Below are 27,688 nucleotides of genomic sequence, written 5' to 3'. Positions count from 1 at the left end.
AGAGCAAGCAAGGTCAAAGCATACACAAGGTAAACCCAGACAGAACAGACGTGCTCGGTGAGAACTGTCAGGTGGATGCTTTGAAGACGGGTAATCACGCAGCAGATTGGCTGCGATCCCTTCCTCTGCTGCTTCTCACCGACAACTTCAGCTTTCGATTGCGTCTAATTAGCACTACCAAAGAACAAGGACAAGATAGAAAAGCTGATGTGTTGTCTGCCACACGGGAAGAAGCGTTCAACTTCTCGTTTTCAGTGGTAGACACGAGCACCACGAGCGCTATTTCGATTCAGCTTTCCACACCCGTCTTCGACGGTAAGGTCACGTCCAACAAAACATGCTCCCCATTAACACGGTTGACTCTCATGGTGGGAAGTTTTGATGTACTGTTCTTCCCATCATGGCATGAGTTCATACTGGATATCCAATCTCGTGGCTCTTACGTACATAAATACACCAAGCGAAGAAGGCAGTATACAGCCATGTATCCTGGGCTGTTCTCCGAACGATGACATCCACCAAATCCGACAGGCCCGGCAAAAGGAACGAGAGAGAGACGAAGCGTGTCGCCTGCCGTCACTCATTGTCGGCCTACTTGACAAGCTCGATCGAGGACTTTGAAGAAAGAGCTTTCCAATCTTCCAAACTAGTATACTCTGTTTCCCAAAGACCACCTCAAACGTGTGCCTTTCAGACCGTACAATTTTCTGGAGCTACAACTCGAGACTTGCATGACTGTCGAAAAGAATTGTTCTTGAAACGACAACATGGCTTCCATGATCATTCTTTGGGTTCACAAATGTTATTGTCTGATTTGATGGGATACGATCAGTCCACTGTTCTAATCTTATCGCACTTGGAAATTAAATCTGTAGCACGAATCAAAGGGTTTTGTCTGTAGTATGACCAGCTACCGAACGAAACATCTAAATCAGCAAACGTCGGAAGCAAGTTTAGGAGATGATCCAAAATTGAATTTGAAGAATTAGAAAGAGAAAAGAGAGCTTAGGTTATATGAGATATCCCTATTTATAGTTTGAAATCCCTAATTGTTTTTGGTTAAAAAAATTATATATTATCCGAATTAAAAAGTATTTTCTATTTAATGTGTGGGGTGCACTCAATTCTCTTCTTTAGTTAGAGATGAGTTTCCAATTCAAAATCTTAAGACGAATTATCAAAATTCTTACCAACTATTTTGACCAACATATTTTAAAATAATTAATTTAAATAAAAATATATCGGCTTTGTGCAATATTTTCAAATCTCCGTGTTTTTTTTTTTCCACCAATTGCGATTTGTAACCTATTGATTGTACCCAAGTCATGCTAACCATTTGAATAAATATAACATGGCGTAATGTTCAACTGGCATTTTCTCTCCCTCTCGGGGACATGAAAAATCTACAGATTAAGCCCAAATATTATGATCCGTGCATACAAGAATACGTATCGATGTCGTCCATGATATTGCCCATGCCATTTGCATCTCGAAGAACAATCAAGATATTTAGGCTGAAAAATATAACAAAAAAGATGATGAAAACACTATGAAAACAAATAACAAACACAAGATCAAGAATATTATAGAAAATATATTTAGGATTAAAACATGTATAAACACTTTCTTAAAAATAATATTTGCATCATCTTCTCAACAAGATCATTATGAGTTTAAGCAAACAATAAAAAATTATGAAAGAAGAATAAGAGAATGTCTAATTCTATCAAGAAAGAAAAAGAATATGAAAAAGATATGTTCATAATTTACTCTCAAATATTTATTTATAGGTATTTTCATAAAAGATTCGACCCTTCAAAAATAATTATCAAAATAACTAAAAAAATCATCTTTTCAAATAAATCTTTTGAATTTTTTTAATTTGAACAATTTATAACAGATTTGGAATGGAGATCAAATCAGGAAGTACGCATGACAAAGAATCCAATCCACCGCCACTCAAAGCTCGGATTCTTCCTCGCAGAGCACCGTTTCCGCCGCCTCTTCCTCTTCGCCGTCGAGAACAAAGTGCTGCTGGTACGTATAAGACATGAAGATATAAGAGAATGTCTGCTGTCTCCTCGGCTCCCACACCAACACATCGGTACGTACTCGTAACAGGCGCTCCTATTTGGAGCGTAAACCGCGACTCCTGCCAAGTAGAGATACCCAATCACCACGATGTAGAACTGCCAGAAAAGAGCGAGCACGGCGGGGTTCTTTGAAGTCTCGCGCAGAGATACGCCGGAACGGAAATGATAGGGAGGTTTTCGATCTTCGCCATAGACGAAGAGATCGAGGCGAGAAGAAGAACGACGACGAGCAGGAGGAGGTGAAGCCGAAGAGGTGTCTGCACCTCTGCGAGGAAGGGGAAGCAGCAAGAGGAGTCTCTGACCATTCGATCAACATTAAGATTTGTGATGACAAGATGTTGCCCCGGTGATGGACTTGGAATAAACAATGTAAACAAATCAAAGATTAATCTGATTAAGAATCATGTTCGTTGACTTGTCGCGAGGTTCTCAGTCAACCTTTTGGACGCACACGCTACCCGAGAACAAGAGGCAACCCGTCGGGACGAATGGGACATGAATCGAGCTCTCATGTACAGTTTCAGAATCACATGGAAGCAACCACAAACGCCTTTCACGCTTCTTTAGATGGCATAAATCGGATTGAAATCGGAATCGGAGAAGTCAGAGGTGTGATGCCAGGAAGCAGAACCGCTTCTCTTGGATGATTTCTCCTTCTTCCTGATCTTACGAATGCGCTTCGATTTCACCACGAAGTAGGTCATGGAGCCGAGGACACCCGCCATTATCACTCCCCCGATCAACGTCACCAGTATCGCCGCCCACTGAAGTCGCCGGCCCAGCACAATGTAGGTGGAGGTCAGAAAAGCCACCGTGGTGCACACCGAGGCCAACCACATCAACTTGTTGATCACCTCCACCACCCTCCTCTCCGACTTCGTCTCCCTCCTGACGAGAGTGATCTGCACCACCACCACCGCCAACGACGTAAACAGCGCTATGGCGTTGAAGATGAAGAAGACCCTGAAAGCCGTGGCATGGACGGCGACCGCGATCCCGTCGTCTTCGCTTCCACCGGGCACGGTGAATATGGCTGCGAACGCCACGGTCGCGAAGAGTACCGCCACCACCGTCACCGAGTTGGTGGCGTTATTGATGCCCTCCCTGTGTAGTTTCCGCAGCTCCTTCGCGATCCCATAAACGTTCTTGTTCGTCTTCCTGGTCTGCTCAAGCTGCGTGTGCACGTGTTTCTTGATCTCCGTCACCGTTTTCCGAAGCTCATCTCGAGGCTGGTTTAACTCTTTTGCCCGCAGCGCACCGTAGCGAGACAAACACTCTTTGATGTACGTTGACTCCTCGGAGAGAGGCAACTCTTCCGCGATATCATACGCAGTTCTGTGGTCTCTTGTCAGTGCGTTGACATGCGTGTCCGGGAGAAGTAACAACAAATTCACTATCTGGAAAGACAAACGAAGAACGATCAGATATAAGAAAAGCTTATTCGATGCAGAAACGATCGGATGTAGGTTCTACCTCTGCACGCTTCTTTCTCGTCGCCACATGTAAGGCGGTGTTCCCGTTTTTGTCAGGCAACATAACTATGGCGGGATCAGAATCCACGAGTGCTGTGATCACATCATGGTTTGTTCCTTTGGCGGCCATGTGCAGTGCAGTCTGGCCTTTGACGTCCGTCCTTCGCGCTAGTTGTGGATCTTTATCTAGCAATGCTTTCACTGCTTCGACATGGCCGAGCCTGGCAGCAAAATGCAAAGCGTTCTTCCCGTTGCGTTTGGCCACCTCCACCATGCTAAAATTCTGAGCGAGGAGCTGCTTGATCACTTCGGTGTGGCCCCTCGCCGACGCAGATATAAGCGGCGTCACGTTCGAGGGGCCAAACGTCTTGCCGAGTGTTGGGTCATGGCCGAGAAGTAACTGCACGATGTCTGTGTGAAACGAGTCAGCAAGAGGGAAGAAGAAAAAGGAGGCCGAAGAGGCAGCGCAGAAGATGAAAGGCTTTCACCTCGATGTCCTTCTTTCACCGCCACATGGAAAGCATCGAACCCTGATCGGTTCTTCCTCGAGATGTTCTCCTTATCCGAATACTGGAGCAGCTCCGCTACCACGCTAAGGTGCCCCTTCTCGGCGGCCGTGATGAGCGCCGTCTCCCCGAACTCGTTGGTCTCGTTGACCACAGCCGACACCATCTCCGCGGTCACCGCTTCCAACTCCGTCACCTCCGTGGTCATTCCCGCGACCTGGGCAACGACGTCGCCGAGGATCCGCCTCACGGCGGGCAGATCACCGCGCCGCGCCGCGAGATGGAGCTCCGTGTCGTTGTGCCTCCCCGTCACCTGCTTCACGTACTTCTTTTTCTTCTTGTCCATCGAGCTCGACAGCACCAGCGCCGGGGCAGCGCCGGCCGGGGAAGGCTCCGCCGCCAGCACCGACCCCATTTCCAGGTCAGCGAGAAAGGAGGCGGCTCTCTCGATTTCCAGGCTCATCGCTGCTGCTCCTCGACCCCGGCAAGCTCAGACGGAAGAACCGGTGGAAGGTTTTGCGGTAAGCAAGGTTGACACTTAAAGAAGAGGCGGGGTGGCTTGATGGGGATGGGACCGCCGAGGAAGCAGGGAGGAAGGAGAGCTCGTGGAAGAAGAGGTTGGCACGGCTCGAGTTTCTATCTCGTGCTTTATGGTGGTGCCTTGAGAATGTGACGCCGCCGGGCCCACCCAAGCAGATTTGGCGACGAGAACGAAGACGACAAGCCCGCCAAAGTAGAGTGGAGACGTGCCAGTGGGGGGACTCATCTCTCATCTCCTCCTGCCTTTTTGGCGTGCGTTTGCGTTCCCTTTCGTTACTGTCGAGTCTCTGTACAAGTTGTAGTGGTACTATAAAATCAATGTTGCAGAGCAGATTCTAAGGTTAACTGTTGCTCAACTCTATGTAGCTTCCGCGAGCTTTCGTCGGTAGAAGATGTCGTCAAAAAGTTCTTCCTCGTTGTCATGAACGATCCAAGCTTTTTACTAGCAAATGCAGATCCTGCGAGCACGAATGGAGAAGAAACCATCACCTGTTTCAGGTTTCTCACATTAACTTTCCCATTCTCGTCTCCGAAGGCGGCTGATTTGACATGTCATCTTCTTCTCCATCATAATACACCGCTATTAACACTAACACAATGGATAAAGCACCAATTCCATCTTTATCATTTATCTTATATATATATATATATATATGGAAATGGACATCTATCTGCTCCATGAAAAGCTGGCTGTTGCCTACCATCTTCAAACTTCTGAGAGAAGCATAGTGCACTCTTTTTAATAATATATATAAATGGACTTTGGTACTAAATGGATGCCACTACAGAACTGATTTCTGCATTGCATTTATGTTTGTAAGAAATTCAAGATGGTCAGATGTACACATTTGGAGCATAAATTTATGAACACACGATTTTTCTTTAGTTTTGATGCGATTAATGATATATTATTATATATAGTTAATTATCATTAGTATTTGAATCTTCATATTTTTAAAAATTATATTAAAATTTTTATATTTATAAAAATAAAATATTCAACTCTATTACTCCAATAAAATCTTTTTTCTTGAATTTTAATCTTATAAAATTATTTTTTTTAACAATCTTAATATTTTACTATCGTAAATATATAGATCTTAATGTAATTTTTAAAAATATAATGATCAGAATGATGAAAGATTTTAACACTTAAAATGATATTTCAATCTAAAAAAACATAAAAATAAAATCATCCAAGTATATAATGTCAAGTAAATTAAAAAAAAGATATTTAAAAAATATTTTATCTAAAAAATTAATTTTAAGAGGACCTATTACTATCACCTGATCCTCTCGAAAGTGTGATTGAGATGTCAATAGGTGCACATCGAGAACCTCATCTGACATTGATCATAATAGAAATCGATGTTACAACGAGAATTATGAAGTATGTTAAGCTGAGTCCAAAGAGTCAGATGAAAATTCAAATCGAGTCAAACTGGTTCACCGCCACGTCAGAGCATGTCACGTAGTTTGCAGACGGAGATTAATCTCGATCGCAAGCAACACCAGTTTGGTAATTAACATGTGGTGAACAGTAAATCTCGTTGATGACGAAGAGTTAAAGCCAAAAGATTGTGTACGTTTGATAATGATGTTCGTAGTCAAATCATGAAAAGCATTGGCCTTCCAAGACAAATCAATAATCGACAGTTGGCACAGCTCTCTCTCTCTCTCTCTCTCTCTCTCTCTCTCTCTCTCAGTCTTCCTGGTCTCATTCCAAGAATAATCAACGTTGTCTCTTACGTAGGCTGTGACGGTGATGAAAACATATTTTAATTATCTAATGCATCAGGTCATGAAATAAACCTTGATTTAATCTAAATATATCAAATTCGATTCCATACAAAATTCTAGAAAACTAAATAGTAAGTATTAAAAAAACTTTTTTAATACTTAAGTTAGCGATATTAAAAAATAGTAATATAAGGTTAAGGGATCATCCGAATTATCTTATTTATTCAGATAATATATCTCTCGTTATCTTATTTATATCGTTATTATTATATTATGTTTATATATTTTGAATCAATGATTCATATTCGGCACTCGAAATAAAAGTAATAAACTAATTGACTCACTCTAATTGAGCTAACATGTTACACCCCAAAACGACTCAATTGGACTTTAAACTTCAATCAAGAGTCAATAATAAAACCCATGTTGTTCGATATATCATTAGTATATCTAACACTTTGTTCAATTCTTCAACACATTATCATTTTATTTAGCGTATTATCCAATCGACATGTTGACTTCTCGCAACACATGAACATCTTAGTGCAATATATAATTCTTTTGGCCTGATGCTCGAACTCATAACATAAAATCTATCTTATGACACATCAACCAATCTGTTAGGATCGGAGCAGCACTAAGAGGGGGGAGGGGGGGGGGGGGGGGAATTAGTGCAGCGGTAAAATAACATTGGTTTAAAAACTTTCGTACGATAAAAATCAATTTCGATGAAAACCGATTTTGGAAGCTTAATAACTTAGAAGCGTATGGAAGCGTAGTGACTAAGTAAAGTAGTTTGCAGTATGTAAATGGCAAGAATAAAATGCAAACCAGAGAATACAGTAGTTTTAGAGTGGTTCGGTCAAAATGACCTACATCTACTTGCAAAGCCTTCTTCGAAGAGGCTCCCAACTTCCACTAGCAAATCACTTTGAAGGGGAAGGACAAATACCCCTTTTACAACCTTTTACAAGTGGTTCACACTCTTACAAACTTTCAAAGAGAAAGAGGGAGGTAAACACTCAAGCTATTGAAAACAAAACATGCTAAAGACTTTACAAAGGCTTTTGTCTCAATCTAATACTTCTCAAAGGTTATAATCTCAACTGAGAATTGAGGGGTATTTATAGGCATCAAGATGATTCAAATTTGGGCTCCAAAATTTGAATTCTCTTTGGTTCCCGATGCTGACGGTGCCACCGCCTATCAGTGGTGGTGCCACCGCCTGTCAGTGTCTGACACTGACAGTGTACTGGCGGTGCCACCGCCTGGCTCTCGGGTGTTGGGCGGTGCCACTGCCAAATCTGGCGGTGCCACCACTTACACTATTTCAGCTCACTGGTTGGGCTCCAAACTTGGCCCAAACCAGTCCGAACTAGAGCTCAATTAGCCCCTACTTGGTTTATAGGATTAACACCTAATTCTACCCTAAGTAACGTGCTAACTACGAATTTAAATACATTTTCTAAGCTATTACAAAGTTCGTAAGTCAAGACTTCTTCCAGCGAGCTTCCGGCGAACTTCCGACGGTCTTCCGATAAACTCTCTGAAACCATTCTGCGGACTCCCGACAAGCTCCTAGACTTCACGATTTGATCTTGACGAGTTCCAACGAGCTTCTTCGGCAAGCTCCGATCTTTCTCGGCGAGCTCCGCGAACTTCCCAAGAACCTTCCGGCGAGCTTCCGAAAAACCCTTCGGCAAGCTCCCTACTCGTTCTCAGCTAGTTCCGACAGCATTCCCGATGAACCTTCGGACTTCCGTCGAACTCTCGAACTCGCAACGAATCCTTCGCGCTTGACTTCGACACTTTGTTTCGCTTTATGTCTTCGTCGTTATCGTAGTTAATCCTTCACACATAAGCTAAAACTCTACTTCGATCTAGACAATTATTACAACGCGAATTGACATTCTGTTGCTCGGCACGTCATTGGTTGGCGCTTCATCCGATTCTTCAGCGCATCGTCCTCTCTTGCGGCTTATTGCCCAATCGGCGGTTGACCTCCACAACCCCGATATCCTTGGCGTAATTCCACTCTCCTTGGCTCGATGCCCGACGTCCGAAGCCTTCTGTCGTCCAATATCCTGACGTGATATCCTCTGACGCAACGTCAATTCCTCCTGCGTCAACTATCTAATCCTGATCGAGTAGACCTACATCACTCAAAATGCAGTTTAAATTATAAACACATATCAGTTTAAATTATAAACACATATCAAGTGGTTTTATCATCAAAATACGAGATTCAACACAATAATTCGACATGATGCTCTCCGGTCCAACGTTAGATTCTGCTTTCATGATTCAAGTCCACAATCAAAGTTTTTCATGCATTACTTATTTTAAACGCATATTAGTTTATAACTTTATAAATTGATTTTATTATAAAATCCAAGATTTAACATAGTCATCGAGAAATCTTTTTGGTAAATGCTTTCTTGGGTTAATTGGCTTGTAATTATACAAGCATATTTAGTATCAAGGACAAAAGTTGGATTAATGATCCTCTCTTAACATTACAAGTATAAACACATCTTATTCCAAATTGTAAAAGCAGTCTCTATTCCGACCGGTTCGAGCCTACGGGCGGACTGAAGCCGGTCGAACCTCTGGATGAACCGGTTCCTGAGTCTCCGGAAGAACCGGACCCCATCGAACCGCCGAAGAGCCCGTAGATTCGGTTCCTCACGTCCTCTGGCGAGAACCGTACCACCGCCGCGGAGGCGGCGCCAGAGACCCTTAGCACCGGTCGGGACCTCTTGTAGAATGCCCGGTACGCCGGAACCACCAACGCTGCCACTGCCGACATCACCTCCTCCCGCAACCCACCATCCGCCACCACCACCCACCCCGCCTGCCCCCGGCACGCCGCTTCCAGCGCCGTGTTGAACCCTCGCATCCGCTCCCACGCTTCCACTGCGGCCGTCACAGTTCCGTCCTCTGGGATCGCTGCCGCCACCTTTGCCCACGCCAGCCTTTCGTAGCTCGCTGCGTAGTGCCTCGCCTTCGCCCCGTGCCGTGCCACCCACTCGTCCCCGAGGAGGAGGCGCAGTCCGCTCTCCTTAACTTTCTGCACTATGTACTGGAGGTTGTTGGCCAGGAAAAGGTATGAGAGAGCCACCTCCCGGTAGAGCTCTGCCTTCCCGTCGAGCTTGCAAATAAGCACGAGGACGAGCCACGCGATCCACACTGAAATCGACCCGACGGCACTGGAGGCGGGGTAGGGGGAGGAGCTCCAAGGGCTGCTCTCGAAGGATGTGGTGGTGGAGTCGGCGGAGGGGGAGGAGGGAGCGGACAGGGACGGCGTCGCCTGCAATGCCTCGTCGAAGGACTCCGGCAAGGGGCTCTGGGCCTGGAAGGGGAAATCCGCGAAAATATCGGTGAGGGGGAGCTCGTAGTCAGCGAGGAAGACGAGGTAGTCCATAACATAGCGGGTGAGGGAGTGGACGCCGCCGCCGGGGACCCGGGACCTGGAGGCGTCCTTCTGGATTGCCGCCTCGAAGTTGGCCATGGTCGACCGCGCCACCTCTGCGAGTCTGAGGAGAGAGGCGAGAGCCTGTGACCGGACGGCGGTCGTGGCCTCGAAGGAGAACATCGACTCGATCTCAGGCCAGAGCTCAGAAACGGCATCGTAGAGGTCTAGGATCCGGAACAGCTTCTCCGGCGATCTCTTCGACCGCGCTACCGTTTCCGGGAAGGCGAGAAGCGAGGCGGCGGCATCGCGGGCGACATCGGCGAAGCAGGACTCGCGGATGGCGTCGGAACTGGCGAACACGCGGTCGCAGAGGAGGCGCTCGTCGGAGAAGATGGTTCTGAAGGCGATTGGGGCAGCGGCGAGCCAATCTCGGATCTTCGACTCGAACTCTGCCCAGTCAAGCTTTCGGACCTGCGCCTGCGTCAGGCGCTCGCAACCTAACCGGTGGATGGACTCGTCGACGGCGGATTTGCGCATCTTCTTGTACACCTGGACGCACTCCTTGCCATAGCCGGCGGAGATCATGGTATCGGCGACCGCTCGAAGGTCGCGAATGGCGACGTCCGCAGCGCTCTCCACCTCGGTGATGGAGTCAGCAGCGTACTCGACGTCGGAGGAGTCAGAGAAGGAGGCCAAACGGAGGGAGTCGAGGGGGTTGAGGAGGCGACCGTGGGCGGAGAGGAGGAGCTTGAGCTCCCGCTCGAGGCGGCAGATAGCGTCGGAGAGGAGCGAATGGGCGCGGAGGAGGGCCGCGGAGCGGACGGCGGTGGACGCGCAGGAGTCGGCGGAAGGGGAAGAGAAGAAAAGCATGGAGCGGTGGAGGTCCGACACAGCTTGCAGGAAACGGCCGGAGTCGGCGCGGCCGCTGCCGAAGAGTGAGTCGTCCACCTCCGGGCCCCACTCTCGAATGACCTCCGCTGCGGCCGCGATGTTCTCCTCCATTAACCTGTCAGAGAAGGTGAAGCAGGAAGGGGACAGGGGCCCACCCGCTGCTCCGTATCGAGGCCCACGAAGATGAAGCGGAGGACCGACCTTTGGCGCGGAAGATGATGTGAAGAGACTCCGCATTCCCTTCCGCGGCATCGTCGAGGCGATAAAAAAGCTTCCAACAGTTCCGTCGGAGGAGGAAAGAGATCACAAGGCGGCGTGGGACGAGAGACATGGAAACAGCGGAGCTGCTTATAAAGGAGCGCAGGAGAGGAAGCTGGTTAATTACGTTGTTGTATCGTCGTCGTCATCATGCGTATAACACGGATTCGACAGCCAACCAACTCATGCACATATGCTTCCTATGCTTCCTTTAATCTTTAAGACAAAATATTATTTTGGGAAAGACAAATCGACAACATAGTGATCGAGCTTGGTGTGACAGGGTGACGAACTTGAAGTTACAGTCTTGGAAAACGCTTCCATCGATCTCTTCTTCAAAGCCACTATTTCGTCGAGGGGGATTGGCCTCTCTCTCTCTCTCTCTCTCTCTCTCTCTCTCTCTCTCTCTCACTGTCGTTCGCTTGCACTTCCCACTTCACCGCGAACTCGATCGCCACGTTGCATGCATGCAGTGTATACCTCACGTTCAACGCTCGCTCATCTCCTAAACCAGCAGTAGAAGAAGATAACGTGTATGGTTGTGATTCTAACTACTATATTGCATTATTCAGCGGCTTTCGCGATCAATCAAAATCAAAAGGAAAACGTCACTGAAGAAATAGCTTCTTTGAACTTTGATATGATGGGCATATTATATATGTGAATTCGGCCGGCTGTGGCAAACAAGGAGGAAGAAATCTTCTTCTGTGCACCAAACTCACGAGCTAGATGAATTATTTGTGGTAAGCTATCACCATCATCTCACCTTTCATCTTGGAAAAATAACGACGATTAACTCGCTCCATCGATCTGAGCAATCGATCCTGCAAACTGTGGAAGGATTCAGCGTCGCCTTACGACGGCAAAAATGGACTTTATAGTAAAGATGAAGCCACTGCTGAATCGCGTTGTTAAATGCACGACGATGAGTGTGTATGAGCGGTTGGTCTTATCAGGCATCTGATAAGATGACAAGTTTCCGAGGCGACATAAGAGAAGATGCTGAGAAGATGAGTGAGAGCATGCTGTCGATGTACGAACCCGTACTCTTCGCAATAAACAATGATAGATTCGAGAAGGAAGAGTTCGAAGAACTCCATCAGGAGAAGATCTATTCATGCCCACCTCAGCCTCTAGTCTTATAACCCATTATTTCTGCACCTCTTCACATGGGTGTGCTGTTGTCAACGGAGAGATGGATTTTAGGCACCATTACTGATCAGCAACTTGAGAAGTCAACCAACTTCTAATTCGTCTATCCATGCCTTTTCTATTGTTTGTGTTGTTCCTTTAGGAAGTAAAGATGTCAGCCGGGGAAACATCCTCAGCACCGTTCCTTTAGGTTCGCGCAGGTCATCGCAATCTTCTGCAAACTCTCCTCTGTTTCGGTGGAGACTGCCATTTCAACTTGAGAAGTTGACTACGATAAGAGAACATGGAGATTTAGCCGGAAGGAAGGAGAACACGTGGTGGTGAGTCATATTCTGAGAAAGAATACGGTGGAAGGAAGCTTCCTCTGTGATTCGTTTACCGATGAGAAGAGGAAGCGACGGTGGCGACGGTGGCGACGGTGGTGCCCAAAACGATGTTAATCCCACTGAGACATCATTGACAGTGGCTTAAACCTGCGTGTGCATCAACCACAAACTGGTTGATGAGATGGTCCCTATCTTAATGTTAGCTTGACTACGATAAGGATGCCAATGGGCAACAAGATGTGCAGAAATTTGCTTTGACCAAATTAGGCCGAGTTGTTCTTATTGACCTCTAAATTTTGATCGAGATCGTTGTTACTAATCTAAATCTATTGTCATTCTCATCAGACCAGACAACCCATTTCGTTTGCATTTGGCCTCAATTGTCAACCATTCATTCATTATCCATATATCACGTTGCCAAATTAATTCTCAGCGCCATTCAATATGTGTGCATATATATATATATATATACCATGAACCGGTCAAAGTCATAAAAGTCCAAAAGGCAAAGCAGCAGACGTGACCCGTTATAACGACTCCCACTGACGCCGTCGAGTCATCAATGGCGACCTCCTTCCCCTTGGCTGCGTGCAATCGATCACAGCCGCCCATTCTTGAACCGATGGTGATTCGACTATTGCGGTTCCACAACAATTCGATGCCTTAATAGACAACGTATTTATCAGCGAATCTTCCTATTTCTACCACCAATATTAGCGTCATCGATGCCGTGCTTTCCATAACGCCAATCCTTCCGTTCTATCCGACTCTCCTTATCTTCGCGTTTCCTCAAGACATCGCATCCTTTCAACTCCCTGCTCTTTCACTTCTACCGAATCGTCAACCCAAAGATCCAAACCTCCTCCTTGTGAATTCTCCCCCATGGTCTGTTCTTCCCTCACAAACTTCCTCTCTCTCGATCGATCGATCTATCTATCTATCTATCTATATACAGATCTGTCTTTGGCATTTGTTTGTCTCTTTAATCTCCATCTTTTTCCTTCTTACAGGCAAACGGCGATGAGGATGTCAGATATGAAGAGGTCAGCGATCAGCAATCAGAAGCTTCTTTCTTCTTCTTTGACAGATTATTCATGTCGTTTGCACATGATTTCAGGAATACATAGACAACCCTCGGGGAGTCAAGCTTTTTACGTGCAGGTGGCTGCCGGAAAACAAAGATCCGAAAGCCCTCATCTTCTTGTGCCATGGTACTCCCCGATCACCTCTCGCTTCTTTCTCGTTCCTGTGCATTCCTGTTACGTAAGGTTCGTGCTTCTTCCAGGCTACGCCATGGAGTGCAGCATATCCATGAGAGGTAAAGCTTCATCCAAGAAACGTCGTCGTGCTTTTCTTCACCCACTTTTTATGATCGATGATGGCTTCTGAACTTCTTTCCGATCCAGACACTGCAACTCGATGTGCAAAGGCAGGCTACGCCGTTTACGGAATAGATTACGAGGGCCATGGCAAATCTTCTGGATTGCAAGGATATGTTCCGAGCTTCCAACATATCGTCAACGACTGCTCTGACTTCTTCGTCGGCGTTTGTGGTATGAACTGCAAAAGCATGCGCTCATAGTTACAGCAGCACTTCAAGTTCTAACACAATCCTCTATGCTTAGAGCGGCCGGAGAACAAGAAGAAAGCGAGGTACCTCCTTGGGGAATCCATGGGGGGAGCCACGGCCCTCCTCCTCCACAGGAAGGAACCATCTTTCTGGAATGGTGCTGTTCTGGTCGCCCCCATGTGCAAGGTCTTCTCTTTTTTCCTTCCCTGTGACCTACTATTCTTTGTTTCTTCCTTTTCAAGATCACATCAAGCACGTTTCACGCTGCTGTGTGTCACTGCTGTCCTAAAACACTCTGTCTCTCTCATGTGGTGGTACCTTTTAGTTAAGATTACTCTTTGACGAAGCACTAATCGATATGTTTACTTTAGATTGCTGATGAGTTGAAGCCCCACCCGTTCGTGGTCAGCATTTTGAAGAAGCTGAGTTACATCATACCGACGTGGAAAATTGTTCCGACGCGAGACATTATTGATATCGCCATCAAAACTCCAGAGAAGAGAGAGGAGGTAGCAAAGCTTATGCCCAAGTGCAGTGTACACGGCACCTATTTCTTCGTCTATCTTATAATACACACGAATCTTCGTTTCTTTTGTTTTGTTTTGGTAGGTTCGATCTAATCAGTACTGCTACAAGGGAAAACCGCGCTTGAAGACCGCTCATGAGCTTCTCATGGCTAGCTTGGACATTGAGCAAAACCTGCACCAGGTGATCCTTATCATTTCCTCCTTCATGCATAGTTCATCTTAGCTTTTCTTATACGTTCTCTTATCATCCACTATGTGCTCGATCTTTGGCCCACTGTTCTGACAATTAAAGGATGAGCATTTATAGTTTAATTTTGCTTGGGTATTCGACTACACAAAATTGCTGTCGAAGATTTGCTTGTCGAGGAAGCCGATCTCAGATAGATTAAGACAATTTCGACTCTTCTTACACACGAAAGTAGCTATGTGCTAACCATGGTGAATGATTCGCTTCGTTTGATCGCTAAGCTTGTTTGAGTCCAAGCAAATTTGCTGCTTGCAGGTATCGCTGCCATTCTTGGTGGTGCATGGGGGAGACGACATTGTGACGGATCCCTCGGTCAGCAAACTGCTCTACGAGACAGCGTCAAGCGAGGACAAGACGTTCAAGCTTTACCCTGGCATGTGGCACGCGCTCACGTCCGGCGAGCCCCCGGAGAGCATCGATCTCGTATTCTCCGACATCATCGCTTGGCTCGACCAGAGGACGACCACCCAAGACCCCGCATCCGAGATGGAGCTGAAAGCCAAGCACGACGAGGATGCACACTCCAAGACATCGCAAATCGACGGCTAAGAACTAAGCTACCTTATCCTATTCATCAGGATTGCCGCTATTGGCTCCTCTACGGAAAATAAACAAGCTGACTTTTATGTAGACTTGCATTCCCCAAAAGAAATATAAATAACTTTTATATGGCGTCAAATGATCTTTCCGTGCAGCAATTGATTCCTTACGTGTACTATGGGAGACCAAAATCTTGTAAGCTTCGAGTCTATCGCAATGGCAACTTGTTTAGGACCCGTTGAACACCTCGAGGAGAAGGTTGTCACGTAATATAATGTTTGAATTATTCCACGTTCTTCCACGGAATTGTTCTTCCAGTCTTCGAAACCTATTGCTGTCGGCAGAGATATCAGTTGTTTTATACCTAACGTAGCTGAAATCTCTACCTGTGGATTATTGTTCATACGCCAGCGATTTCCACCGCCCCATGTTTCTTGATCTCTATATAGTTCTCTGTTATTTCTTCCCCTTTACTCATCAAATCCTGTCTTACTGAAAGCTTCCTGTTGGCTTATAATGGTGAGTTCTTTCTCACAGAATTCCTCTGTTTCCTTTGGTTACTAAGCATCCTTTCTCACAGGCGCATGCCGATGATAACGTCGAATATGAAGAGGTTAGCGTTCAGTGATCAGAAGCTTTTTCTTATCGATTCCTTGTTCTTTTTGATCTTAGTAATATCTTAGTTCGATTCTAGGAATTTATAGAGAATCAACGTGGAGCGAGACTTTTTACATGCAGATTTGTACAGAGGAACGTAGAACCGAAAGCATTGATCTTTCTGTGCCATGGTACTCTCTTCACACAGATTCAAGTACTGGTAATCTCTTTCATGAACATCTCTTTTAATGTTCCGGGAATTTGCCCAGGCTATGGCTCGGAGTGCAGCATATCCATGAGAGGTGAAGCTTCTGCAAACATCTTGACATACTATTCATAGTTTGGATCGGTATAAATCACTGATTCATTCTCGATTTAGACATTGCAACTCGATTAGCGAAAGCAGGTTACGCAGTTCGTGGAGTAGACTATGAAGGCCACGGCAAATCGTCCGGATTGCGAGGTTACATCTCAAGCTTCGATGATCTCGTCAGCGACTGCTCTGACTACTTCATGAGTGTATGTGGTATGAACTCGGATCATTCATTCTCAAGCGTTCCTAGTTTCAAGTTCTAATTCTACGAGCCTTCAAATTTATTAGAGAGACGGGAGAACAAGAAGAAGCCGAGGTACCTTTTTGGGTTGTCCATGGGGGGAGCAGTGGCTCTCCTCCTCCATCTGAAGGCCCCAACCTATTGGAGTGGTGCTGTTCTTGTGAGCCCCATGTGCAAGGTCCTCCATCTGGTCGTCGTCGTCGTCATTCGTGTGAGATGTGAAGTTATTCTGACCCTGGATCCAAACTTCTACAGATCGATGGGAAGATGAAGCCGCATCCTTTGGTGATCAGCATCCTGAAGAAGTTGTGTAGCATCATTCCGACATGGAAGATGATTCCTGCAAAAGACATGATCGATATTGCCATAAAAGATCCTGAAAAGAGACAGGAGGTGATCCAGCATACACGTGTGATCCGCTTCTTTTGGATCTCTATCTATGCTTGCTTGTCAAGTCATTTGCTCTTCGGTTTCTGCAGGTTCGATCAAATCCGTACAACTACAGAGGAAATCTTCGTTTAGGAACCGGTCATGAGCTTCTCCGGGTTAGCTTGGCCATTGAGAGAAATCTGCACCAGGTAACCTCTGTACTGCTACGGTCAACCAGTAAGTGAGATCAACGCTCAATCTGACCTTGCCGTGTGCCTCTGTCCTCTGCTGATAGGTTACTCTGCCATTCCTGGTGATGCACGGCGGGGATGATAAGATCTTCGATCCATCATCAAGTGAATTGCTATACAAATCAGCTTCCAGCACCGATAAGACGTTTAAGGTGTACGATGGCATGTGGCATGCGTTCACGTTTGGCGAGGCCCCAGAACGCGTGGAACTCGTCTTCTCCGACATGGTGGCCTGGCTTGAACAGAGGACGATGAAAACAGTAGTTGCACAAGAAGCTTCCTGTTGATGCATGAAGAATGGCGGCGATCTTGTTGATCTTGATGACTTCCATGAGACCTCGTTCTGTGTTGTGTAGAGTTATTCTTGTCAGTGTTGTTTCGATTGTGAACTGCAGATAATGCAGGATCTAATAAATAAAGCGTTGGTTTCTGCTTGCCAGCATCTGTAGTTGACCCAAATGGCCAGAGCTGGTGGAGCTCAAAGATTCCGAGAAGATGATCGGATTCACCACGAAACCATGGCCTCCATCGTCGTCATCCGCTGCTGCACCTCGTCGTTGATACATAGTAGGTCAGACATTAAAGTAGAATTGCACAGAAACTCTCGCATCGAGGAAGAACAGAACACGATCGGCACGCGAGGTGGATTATGCTGCATAATCCACCAAGTACCATGTCGAAGTCTGTGAATCCTGAGGTTGAAGAACTGCATTATGGCACCACACCAGGCAAACGAGTACAAGTAAGCAAGAGATGCACTTCCCTAAGAGTGCAGAAATGCAGATATAATTGCATGAGAAGCACAGGAAGGATCTAAAGCTTTAGATCACAGAGTGTCCACTTGTAAAGATGCATAGTAGTGACAGTGATGAGAGAGACCAAAAACAGAACAAGAGGAAAGGCCGAGATCGGATCCATTATGACCGAAATGATGAGGAGATAACCGGATGATTTGTTTGTTTCCCAGACAATCCCAGCAGCATCCAAGACATGAGAGAAGTACTACAGCAAATGTTCTCGTTTTTTTACAGACACCCTCACATAGGTTTTTTACAGCTTCCAGAGAGCAGCAGCCAATGATCGTCACAGGGAATCCGATGCGCGTGGTGGAGATGGCCAGAATTGCGCATGCTTGACCTTGGAGATGCTGCTCAGAACTCCCAGTGGTGTCACGTCTCCGATGACTGTCACCTTCTTCGTCGCGAAGTCGATGTCGAATGATGTCACCCCTGACCAAGAGCAGCAGCAGCATGATCACATCTTCAACTTAACCCATCATTAAAATTCACAACAACAACAGCAACAACAACAACACAACAGTTGATGTTTGTTTTGTTTCCTTCTCTGATGAGTACAGCACAGCAGCACGGTTGAATCGTGACGGTGTCTCACCTTCCATCTTGGAGATATGCTTCCTTACCTTCCCTTCACAGCCCTTGCAGTGCAAAGACACCCGCAAGACCACCACCTACGAAGAAGACAAGCTAGATTTATGTCTGATCTCGAGCAACTGAAGCATTAAGGAAGCCGGATGAGTTGAGAACCTGGCCCTGTGTTATGGCAGCAGCAGATGGCATCAATCGAGCTGGTTCTTCTCTCATCAGCGCTCGTAGAGTGGGTGGCTCGAGCGACATGAGCGGAGGAAGGGGTTCCACATCCGGCAGCACATTGCTGAAGTAGGCATCACCGTCGTCGTCATCAAGCAGGTAGCGAGTGGAGCCTGGTGTACTGAGCGTATCACTGGCTCTCTCCAAGCTCTTCTTGTTCCTCTGGTTGCAGGTTTTTGGCTTTGTGGGCGTCTGTGACATGGCGTTGACACTAGCCTTAGCTCGTCGCGGATCTCTCAGACGAGGCGTGTGCCGATCGATGGTTCTGCCGGTGCTCGGCTGAACCATCGACCGCCGATCTATGCTTGTGCATATCGCTGCCGATGCGGGGGAGACGCAGGAGAAGTTGACTCCTGTCTTTTCCTTGAAGAGCAACGAAGCCATAGTACAGTCAGCACACAAACAGAGAGTGAGAGAGAGACAGAGAGAGACAGAGAGGGAGAGACTGTGTGTGTGTTCTTGAGTGAACTGGCTTTGATGAGCTTATATAAGCATGAACACATAAAGTGATTGAGATTGCACTTAGAAAAAAGCCTGATCTCAATTTAGATGGAAAAACTTGATAATGAATTCTAAACTTCAATGAGGTTAAGAAGAAGAAAAAAAGGAAAAATCCTCCATTTTTCTGATCTAATCCCCTGAAGATGTGTGTTTTTTTCCTCCTTTTATGACAATTATTTCCATGATTCCCACAAAATCTTCCACAGTTTTGTCTTCTTGAGGAAAATAAGATTAATGTTCTTACCATGAAACTACCTGTTCTTCGTTCTATAGTAAGCTTGACCTACCTACACTGGCTCATTACTGCTCTTCATTCTACCTGTACAAGGTACAACATCATTCACTCCATCACTGCTGCATCTCACGCATTCTTATCTGGTTCTGCGTTTTATTCCTGGAATCTTACACTTCCAGTAAGAAATTATTCAGAGCATAGAACTCATCTGTCTAAATTCAATTCAATGATGCTCTTTGGACCATTAAACAGACAAAACCCCAGAAGAAAACACCCCAAAATCAAGCTGGCAACATTTAACTTCTTGCTGCAATGCTGTAATAGATGAACAGTGGTTATTCTCCATGATTCACGGCCCGGTTTCACGTGAACGCTACCTTCCAGCAGAGCAAAAGCCAAGGAGAAACCTAAGAACACAGATTGCGAGAGCTGCTGGTACTGCTTTTAATCACCAGCCGCAGTTGTTCTGCAGTAAATCTCGCTGGTTTCTTCTAGCACAGGGAAGAAGTGGCTGAGACAATCGCAGCAGTCTCTCTGCATTACGATTTCTCACCTGTGGAAGAAGAACTCAGCGGCGACAAGTAAAAGAAAGCAGGTGGCCTTTCTTCTCCATTATCTCAGAGCTAACTCTGGTCCACAAACCACAGAATCGGATGCTTCTTCTTTCTCTTGCCTTTGTGCCACATTGCGACAGACGAGGAGTCCCCATCCTTATATTCTTGTCTCGAATGATTCATCAAAGCAGGGTTGCTTCCATGCATGGAGTACGCAGCTCCTCTCCGTCTGTGCTAACCATATGTAATGAAGTCAACAAGCTAACAGGTTTACTCCACTTGGAAGAAGACTGCCATAAGCTAACACCAAATTCTAATTTATGTATTTCAGTAACCTTTTTGTTTTCTGTTCTTTCTTGGAACAGATTGTTTTGATTGTGGTATAACCTTCATCATTAATCACTCTCAGGACATGAAATCTCAAGAGCAGCCAGCCATACAAGCCATAAAAGAACCCCAGAAGAACTCATTCAACCTGGAGTTTGGAACAGTTTGAAGGTGGGATGGTGTTGTCTCCTTGTACAGGTTAAAGACTCCAAAATGGTGATGAATGATAGATATTTCAGGAATCCTCTGCTGATAAAAGTTCATGATAACTTACATATTCCTGCACAGTGGCATCCACTCTGCACTGACAATGGAATTAGCAGGCCATTCTTTATTCCTCAAGAATAACAAGATTCTAATCGGTGCCAATCGATACAAGTAGAGTTCAAACAGTTGTGTGCAATGGAAGTGTTACTGTACAACTCCTGCAGTAGCTTCTTTAAATACAGGGTGGATGCTTAATGTAACTGTACAAAAAACTTGAGGTAGCAGCATACATTGATATCACAGATTAAGAACATTAAGAGCATTGAGAGTAGACTTGAGATGCTTTTGCAGCTCCAAGAATGATGACTAGTTTAGCTAAAACTCTTTTGACAGAATTGCAGCAGCAACATCAGACAAAAATGGTGTAAACGCATCGATCAAAAGGGCTCTATGCATGTTCCAACTTTACCTCTTGCGAACAGCAGTTGTAGAGCAAAAATGATCGTCGACATAAATTGCCGCCGCCTGATATGCTGTGATGATTCAGGAAAAACACCGTCTGCTTACCTCTGTAACTAATACCTCTCGAACCCACAAATTGCATAAGGAAAAGAATAAAGCCTTTTGAAGGGACAGTTACATTGACTCCATAATCTCAAGGAACTTCTTGTAGGTCAAATTTCTTGAGGATTGCTGTTGTTTCTAGCCTTGCGCTGCAATCGATTACATTTCAATCAATAAACTGCTAACATGAAAAGGATAAAGAGAATGCAAAGAACTACAAACAACAGCTTTGAAATATAAGAGCCACCAACTGGCCATACTCACTAGGGGCTGTTCAATTCCAATTGATTTTTTCATTGATTCTGGTTCAGTCTGACCAATTTGCCTAAAAACAGGGGTTTCAATATCAGGTTCAGCCAATCTCAATCTCACTTTAACCACTGATCCTAGTAAACCTTGGTAAACACTCGCCTTTCTTTCTCTACATATATACACACATGTCTGTATATACAACATACATATAACAATAAACAGTAATTGATTGACAACAGCAACAGCAATCGCTAGAGGACTTGTCTGCTGACATCCTCTAATCTCATAAACTTCTTTAACTGCTTCTGCAGAGCTGACAAAATGCACTTTTAAAGTTCAAAGGAATATTCTAGCACAACATCTTAAAGCCTACAATATATCCGAAAAAAATGAACAATAACATTTGGCTAAAAAATTTCCAACCAAGTGATTAAAATAAACGTGAAACAGCAACAAGGAAAAGCTGAATTGTAACTTGACTGTAATTGGAATGTGATAAGATGGTGATTTTTTATTTGATGGATCTGCTACGTTTAGAAAGAGGTAAAAAAAATAAGTAGAATATTTCAGTTTTTATAAAAAACACTAGACATGGATGAAACTGCTACCACACACAACTTCCAGAAACACAAAACTGTTTATTAAGAAGGCTAGACTAGTTCATGAAATCATCTGAAAAAGTGGATCTCATTAGTTTATTTACTAACCACCCATACTTCGCATAGAAGCTATCTACAACTCGGGAATTCTCAAACCTAACAAAGTTGCAAATTCACCTGTTATTTCTTAATTAAAAAAAAATCATTATTGGTGGGTTTAAGAAGATGTTTGTCCCTCCAAATTGATGGTTATACTCACCACACAAACTCAACCATCATTCTCAAAAATCAAATGGGTGCATTATTTCTTACATCAATGCCAAACACTTGCATATACTGTTTTGTGACAACGATATACTATTGCCATTTTCCGAGCTATTTTCGGTAACAGGCTGCTTGGACATTGCTCAAGGAATCATACATTACTATGAAAAATGAATTTGTCTTTCATTAAATTCATCATTTTTCTTTAACCGAACAATTTCCTAAACTAATATTTTCATTTTTGAACTGGCAATTTCCTTTGTTTTCACATTTTCCCTCTTCTCTGCTTATTTGTCGCAATAGCTTATGAATACCAATTGTGGTAATATTTATTAGTTTAACATGCATTTCTGATTCATTCCCTCGTCTCGCCAAGAGCAACCTTTTGGAACCTTGTATGATATTACAAAAAATGAAATGTAAAGCTTTAACAGACTCTGTATCGGCAGTTTGAGTTCTAATTTGGCATTCAACAAGAAGCAAATTGAATACTGCAATGTCAATGCCCAAAAATAAAGACCGCGGCTTAAAAGGAAAAACACCAACCTGCTTACCAAGCATCACATGCAAATCCATAGAGTAGTGGTTGGCACTGCTATAACTTGCTCAGCTTTAGTTGTCTCGATTGCTTCTTCCATGTGATCATCTATTGTTGCAAGGACCACAGTCTTAGGGCCTCAGATCCTGCAATGTGAGGAAGGATCTCACAATCGTCCAGGCTTTGTGAAACTCCTCTCATGAGACAGTAAAGGAAAGCTTCTAACCTGAACACACCTGAAACATCAGATAGGCTGATAGCACAAAGTAGTCACTGTGAAACTCCAATTGCCAAAACTACATGACGAAAATGAAAAAAAAAATGTCATCGGTTGAGCTTTCGAAGATTACAAGGAAACAAAAGAAACAAAAGAAGAAGAAGAAGAAGCAGAAAGAAATCAATCGCAAGATGAGAATGCTCAAGATGACAACTTTGTAAATGAATAAAAGGAACAGCCTAAATGTAAAGGTTTCAACTCCTGAAGAGAATGACATTAATTCCAGCTACGGCTTGAGTTCCAAGACTGGCAAACCTGTTCGGAAGGCGTTCGAAGGCCGAGAAGGGGGAAAGAGGCAATCTTTCTATCGTCTTCGCCCAAGAAATCATCAGCTCTTCTCTCTATCTTCAATCTCGATGGTAAGCGTTCCCTTGGTTTTCAAACTCCTTTAATCTAAGGAAAGCACAAGATCCGGCCACCCATCTGGCGTCGAGGGAAGGTAGGGCTTTTGATAGAAGCTTCTCTTCTTGAAGGGAGGTGACACATTGCGGTGATCCGACCGCCCGTTTCGCTCGCCTAAGTCAGCACATAAACCCCAAAGCCAGCGAGAGGGAAGAGGAGACGGTGCGAGACGATAAGAAATGAGGGTCGAGGAGCTCCAAACCCAGAACCGAGAACCAGAGCCGCCTACGGTGAAATCGAAGTGTTCGGCCTCGTTGATCTTTCTTTGTGGCAGAAATTTCAAGTTTTAGGATTGTGCCGGCAACTCTTGCGTTCGTACCATTGAGGACTCGAGCGGGTCGGATTCGGTTTCGATCCCACGCGGCCTTCCGATACGGGCTCGACCCAACCCATCGGACGTCGAGCGGTCTATGGTCCCAAACACTCGACTTGCTTCCGGCGAGCGGTGAAGGGTTTAGGGTTTCGTTCTTGCCGGCCTAGCTCTTCCGAGCCGGCTTCTCGATGGCGGAACTGATCGCAAGGTCTCTGGGGGACGGATGCTTGGAAGGAGAGCACGCGCCCGCTCTGCGCATCGAAGACTCCTTCGCTAGCCGTCTCTGTTCCCATGTCTTCGACCACTTCGTCACCAATCTCGCGTCCCAAATTGCCCTTGGAAAGTCTCATGCACTGTTGGTGCAAGTCCTCCATATAAAAAGCAAGAAGACATTTGAGATCGTTTGGACTTTTACATGATTGCTCACTGATTAGTGGTACTTTTGTGGCAGCGGTTTGCTGGTCGTTGCGTTGAATCGAAGCCGTCCTCCTACTTCGATTTGCTGAAACGCAAGGGAGTGGATGCATCGGTGGTGGATAAATTGTAAGTGTTCTTGGTACTCGAAGTGGAAAGGCCTGCCTTTTAATGTTGCTAGTTGGCGTGATATTGGGAACTTCGCTTCGTATCGGAATTGTAGGAAAGACTGCGTTCCACCATTGGAGACTGCTCTAAATTCCTCTATTAAGGAAAATAACGCTTTTGTCAGAGATGTGAGGAACTGACGCTTCTTAGTTTCTTTTTCTTAGCCGCTCGGATTGTGATGAGGTCCATATATTCATACAAGAGGTCTCCTTTGTCAGGTCTTGGTGGGCAAGGCAAGAATCGATTTGCAGTCGCAATTGACCTGGTACGTTCAGAATGTTGTAACATATTCTTGACTAGACATAACTAGTGCAAATGAAGGATATAGATCTGAATGTCACCAAATTTCTTTTTGAAATAATCATTGTTCTACGTTTTTAGTACCCGCTTCACGCGGCCGTGACATCTGATTTGGCAGGAACCACATGGATATAGTCTTGAAGCATATCGTTTCATGTAATCTTTCCCGGTTAGTAGTTTGCTGTGGCACACCTTGTGACCATCAGTTGCAGGCCTACTTGATAACCTTCGTTCCAATGGTATTCTCAATTTTTAGTTCTTAACTCAAATGATTTTGAGGATTTAAATGCAGATTGAAGTTGTTGACATTTCGGCTTCTTTGTCAAATTAAGCTGCTAATTTTAAGTTGCAGATTTTGACCTTTGTCGTGATTTCAGTTGATAAAAAGAAGATAGTACATGAAGTCTGAATGATGAAGCAATTTTCTGTTCATGCTCAATTGTGATGGATAATGTTTTCTCTCTTTCTTCTAATCCTCAATATACAAGTAGTATAAACCAATGACATTCCTTTAGAATTAAGCTGCTATTTTAAAGTTTTATTACGTAGTAAAATGACAAAATAAGACAGGACTACAGTTTTCTGTCTTTTTATTTAAATAACTGCCGCAGATTCTAAATAATCCTGGGTAGAGCAATAAGGTTTAATCTTGTCTTGTTCTATTGAGTATTCTTGAAGTTGGACTTTATAGTTGCGGGTTAATATGATGCATCAGGCAAACACTTATGAGCGCATTCTAGTGTAATTCCACCTCATAATCAATTTGGAAACCCTACAGAGACTGATGTTGTATATTCTAGTATATTTATTGTCCTATGATTTTACATGCATTGCCAAATTCATTAAAGTTATATTTTCTTTGTACATACATGGATTCTGATAATAAAAATTTTCCAGGCTTCCACATCCCATGGTTCGTTCTGATTCTTGTTTGTATATTTTTGTGTTTCCCTGTAGGCACATTTTTTAAAAATGGTATTCAATGAAATTATTGATGGGCAGAGATGTCTGCAACATGTTATATTTTCAATGAATTGGGCAACCTTACGACCACTTCTGATTTTCAACAAAAGTTGGTGAAGTGGCGATGGATTTATCACTTTCAAATTCTGGGTGTTCTGATTGTGATGTGTCCAAATCATACTTTAGAATGTTGTGCTAAATAGTCTCTTGCCATTGTTGAACAATATGATTACCTCAAAATTTCTGTGTATATCTATTTGATAAAAAACAGATAATTAAGTGTGGGCAAGGTTTCTGTGTTTGATTCATGAACATCTTATTTGCTTCCATTTTCAGATCAAATTTCATGTATCTTTTGGTTCATACACTCAGACCTTCATGAACCCAGGTTCATGCATGTGTCTACTATGGTTGCTAGTGTACAGCCAATAACGCAGTGCACCAATCAACAAATAAGTCCAGCAAACTTGCTATGGCTTCGGGAAGAATTCTCATAAAGCAAAATTTCATGTACGCCTTAAATGTCACAATGGAATGGTGAAGCTACTTGTAAGTTCTCTGTTGTGTTTTGGTAAATGTTCATGTTAAGAAACAAAGAGAAATATTCTGAATGTGGCATTGGTATTAGGCAGAAGAGCTATTCTTGGATCAAGTTGCCATTAAATTTGCAAATGTAACCTCTGACAATACGTGTCAACAAGAGCCTTTTGCCAAAGGTCAGAGCCAATGCATTTTCTTGTCATATCTTTTGTATCTAGGAGCCTGCAGGCCCACTTCCTCCTCACTCTAAATCGGAAATGCTACAAGCTTAAGTGAGTGATTTGGTCAAAAGTTCAATCCTCTTTATATTTTCAGTGGTCAAAAGTTGTTCTTCCATATGAACATCAAGGTACAGATCTATATCTGAGCTTATTATTCCAAAGTTGCTTATGAATTATGATATGATCTTTATATTTTAGTGGCCTTACTGTTCTTGTTATTGCTAGCCTAGTTTATTGGATTTCCTTGTGATGAAAATTACGTCAGTTACTGCATACTGCATTATCTGATAATTATTTCTGCAAGTTATGGAGTTATGTTCATAAGATGTTGAAAGTTTCGGTGTCTTATCTTGCGGACATGACACCTCCATTAGGTAGCTAATTCATTTATGTTCGAGTTTAAATTGTTACGATAAGCTAGGTCATTGGTTTGACACTATTAGACTAGAATTTTAGCATGTCTACTAGAAGTATGTTCATTGACTTGGAAAGTACTACTCTCTCTAGCCAACTTACTCTTGACAATTAATTTCTTACAACACCTGATGCTTGGGGACACAACAAAAAACTGCCCCTTGTTCGATTGAAGAAAAAAATTTATTATGCTTCATTTATGTGTTCTTGATGACACAAGTTTTGTGTAACTATCATTTTAGCATGTCTACTACAAGTATGTTCATTGACTTGGAAAGTACTAGAAGTATATTCGTGAACAATCAAGTAAAACTTCAATAGAGGATAAGATGAGAGAGATTCATTTAAGATGGTATAAACATATGCTTAGGAGAAAGATAGTTAAAATAGTTGAAATGACTAATGTCAATGGTACGAGAAGAGGTAGATAAAGATGTAAAAAGACTTTACTAAAAATTATAAATAAAAAATATTATAATATTCTAAACTTAACTAAGCATATGATTTTTTTATAAATTTTAATAACGATAAAGAATCCATGTAGTTGATCTCAAATAATTATGATTTATGATTTTATTTTTATAGTATATTTATAACAGACAATGGTGAGACCATACAGATTTACGACGGGTGGTGATCCCAAAAGGGTTTCCATGTGCTACATGATTCAGACAATCAGATTAGTGTTCTGGAAAGGATGAAATACATTATATCGATGAGCAACCCGACCAGATGATGATTTGGGTATTTAAGGTGACCAGCTTGGGTATTGTCTCATGCTCCTGTTCTCCTTCATCTTGATCCGATCATAATGCATACATGAAAGGCCATTATTTTGTGCATCATGGGTTTGTAACTTGTGTTTCTTGTTTGTGCAGACCGGTGGTTTGGTTATACAGCTAGCTACCTGTCGGTGCACTAAAATGCCTTTTTTGAGTACCTTAATTTAAGGTGACCACCGGGCTGGTTGAGTACCTTCT

General features: G+C 44.0%; 6 protein-coding genes across 6 annotated transcripts; 3 read left to right on the top strand and 3 right to left on the bottom strand.

Annotated features, from left to right (window-relative positions):
• Nucleotides 1-2,463: 2,463 nt before the first annotated feature.
• LOC135677287 (ankyrin repeat-containing protein ITN1-like) lies at nucleotides 2,464-4,590 on the bottom strand. Its single transcript, XM_065189444.1, has 3 exons — nucleotides 4,054-4,590; nucleotides 3,567-3,976; nucleotides 2,464-3,490 (listed from the first exon to the last, which is right to left on the bottom strand). The coding sequence occupies exons 1-3, from the start codon at nucleotides 4,532-4,534 to the stop codon at nucleotides 2,657-2,659; spliced, it is 1,725 nt and encodes a 574-aa protein (XP_065045516.1). The 5' UTR covers nucleotides 4,535-4,590; the 3' UTR covers nucleotides 2,464-2,656.
• A 4,252-nt stretch (nucleotides 4,591-8,842) lies between these two features.
• Nucleotides 8,843-10,961, bottom strand: LOC135677286 (exocyst complex component EXO70H1-like). Its single transcript, XM_065189443.1, has one exon. It carries the CDS (start codon nucleotides 10,907-10,909, stop codon nucleotides 8,912-8,914), a length of 1,998 nt encoding a protein of 665 aa, XP_065045515.1. The 5' UTR covers nucleotides 10,910-10,961; the 3' UTR covers nucleotides 8,843-8,911.
• A 2,152-nt stretch (nucleotides 10,962-13,113) lies between these two features.
• LOC135677285 (caffeoylshikimate esterase-like) lies at nucleotides 13,114-15,416 on the top strand. The gene is made up of 9 exons (XM_065189442.1): nucleotides 13,114-13,278; nucleotides 13,404-13,436; nucleotides 13,511-13,604; nucleotides 13,679-13,711; nucleotides 13,800-13,946; nucleotides 14,019-14,149; nucleotides 14,335-14,472; nucleotides 14,573-14,671; nucleotides 14,993-15,416. Exons 1-9 carry the CDS (start codon nucleotides 13,276-13,278, stop codon nucleotides 15,284-15,286), a joined length of 972 nt encoding a protein of 323 aa, XP_065045514.1. The 5' UTR covers nucleotides 13,114-13,275; the 3' UTR covers nucleotides 15,287-15,416.
• A 145-nt stretch (nucleotides 15,417-15,561) lies between these two features.
• Nucleotides 15,562-17,487, top strand: LOC103990144 (caffeoylshikimate esterase). Its single transcript, XM_009409196.3, has 9 exons — nucleotides 15,562-15,796; nucleotides 15,858-15,890; nucleotides 15,972-16,065; nucleotides 16,144-16,176; nucleotides 16,254-16,400; nucleotides 16,476-16,606; nucleotides 16,684-16,821; nucleotides 16,908-17,006; nucleotides 17,093-17,487. Exons 1-9 carry the CDS (start codon nucleotides 15,794-15,796, stop codon nucleotides 17,333-17,335), a joined length of 921 nt encoding a protein of 306 aa, XP_009407471.2. The 5' UTR covers nucleotides 15,562-15,793; the 3' UTR covers nucleotides 17,336-17,487.
• A 453-nt stretch (nucleotides 17,488-17,940) lies between these two features.
• LOC103990145 (protein SODIUM POTASSIUM ROOT DEFECTIVE 2) lies at nucleotides 17,941-19,299 on the bottom strand. Its single transcript, XM_009409197.3, has 3 exons — nucleotides 18,593-19,299; nucleotides 18,441-18,516; nucleotides 17,941-18,277 (listed from the first exon to the last, which is right to left on the bottom strand). Exons 1-3 carry the CDS (start codon nucleotides 19,037-19,039, stop codon nucleotides 18,132-18,134), a joined length of 669 nt encoding a protein of 222 aa, XP_009407472.2. The 5' UTR covers nucleotides 19,040-19,299; the 3' UTR covers nucleotides 17,941-18,131.
• A 3,835-nt stretch (nucleotides 19,300-23,134) lies between these two features.
• LOC103990146 (uncharacterized) lies at nucleotides 23,135-25,841 on the top strand. The gene is made up of 6 exons (XM_065189943.1): nucleotides 23,135-23,332; nucleotides 24,140-24,231; nucleotides 24,326-24,398; nucleotides 24,489-24,535; nucleotides 24,689-24,809; nucleotides 25,528-25,841. Exons 1-6 carry the CDS (start codon nucleotides 23,135-23,137, stop codon nucleotides 25,648-25,650), a joined length of 654 nt encoding a protein of 217 aa, XP_065046015.1. The 3' UTR covers nucleotides 25,651-25,841.
• The last annotated feature ends 1,847 nt before the right edge of the window (nucleotides 25,842-27,688 follow it).

Source organism: Musa acuminata, chromosome BXJ1-6 (assembly GCF_036884655.1).
Source record: "Musa acuminata AAA Group cultivar baxijiao chromosome BXJ1-6, Cavendish_Baxijiao_AAA, whole genome shotgun sequence".
NCBI lineage: Eukaryota > Viridiplantae > Streptophyta > Magnoliopsida > Zingiberales > Musaceae > Musa > Musa acuminata.
This window is presented reverse-complemented; position numbering and strand designations above follow the sequence as displayed.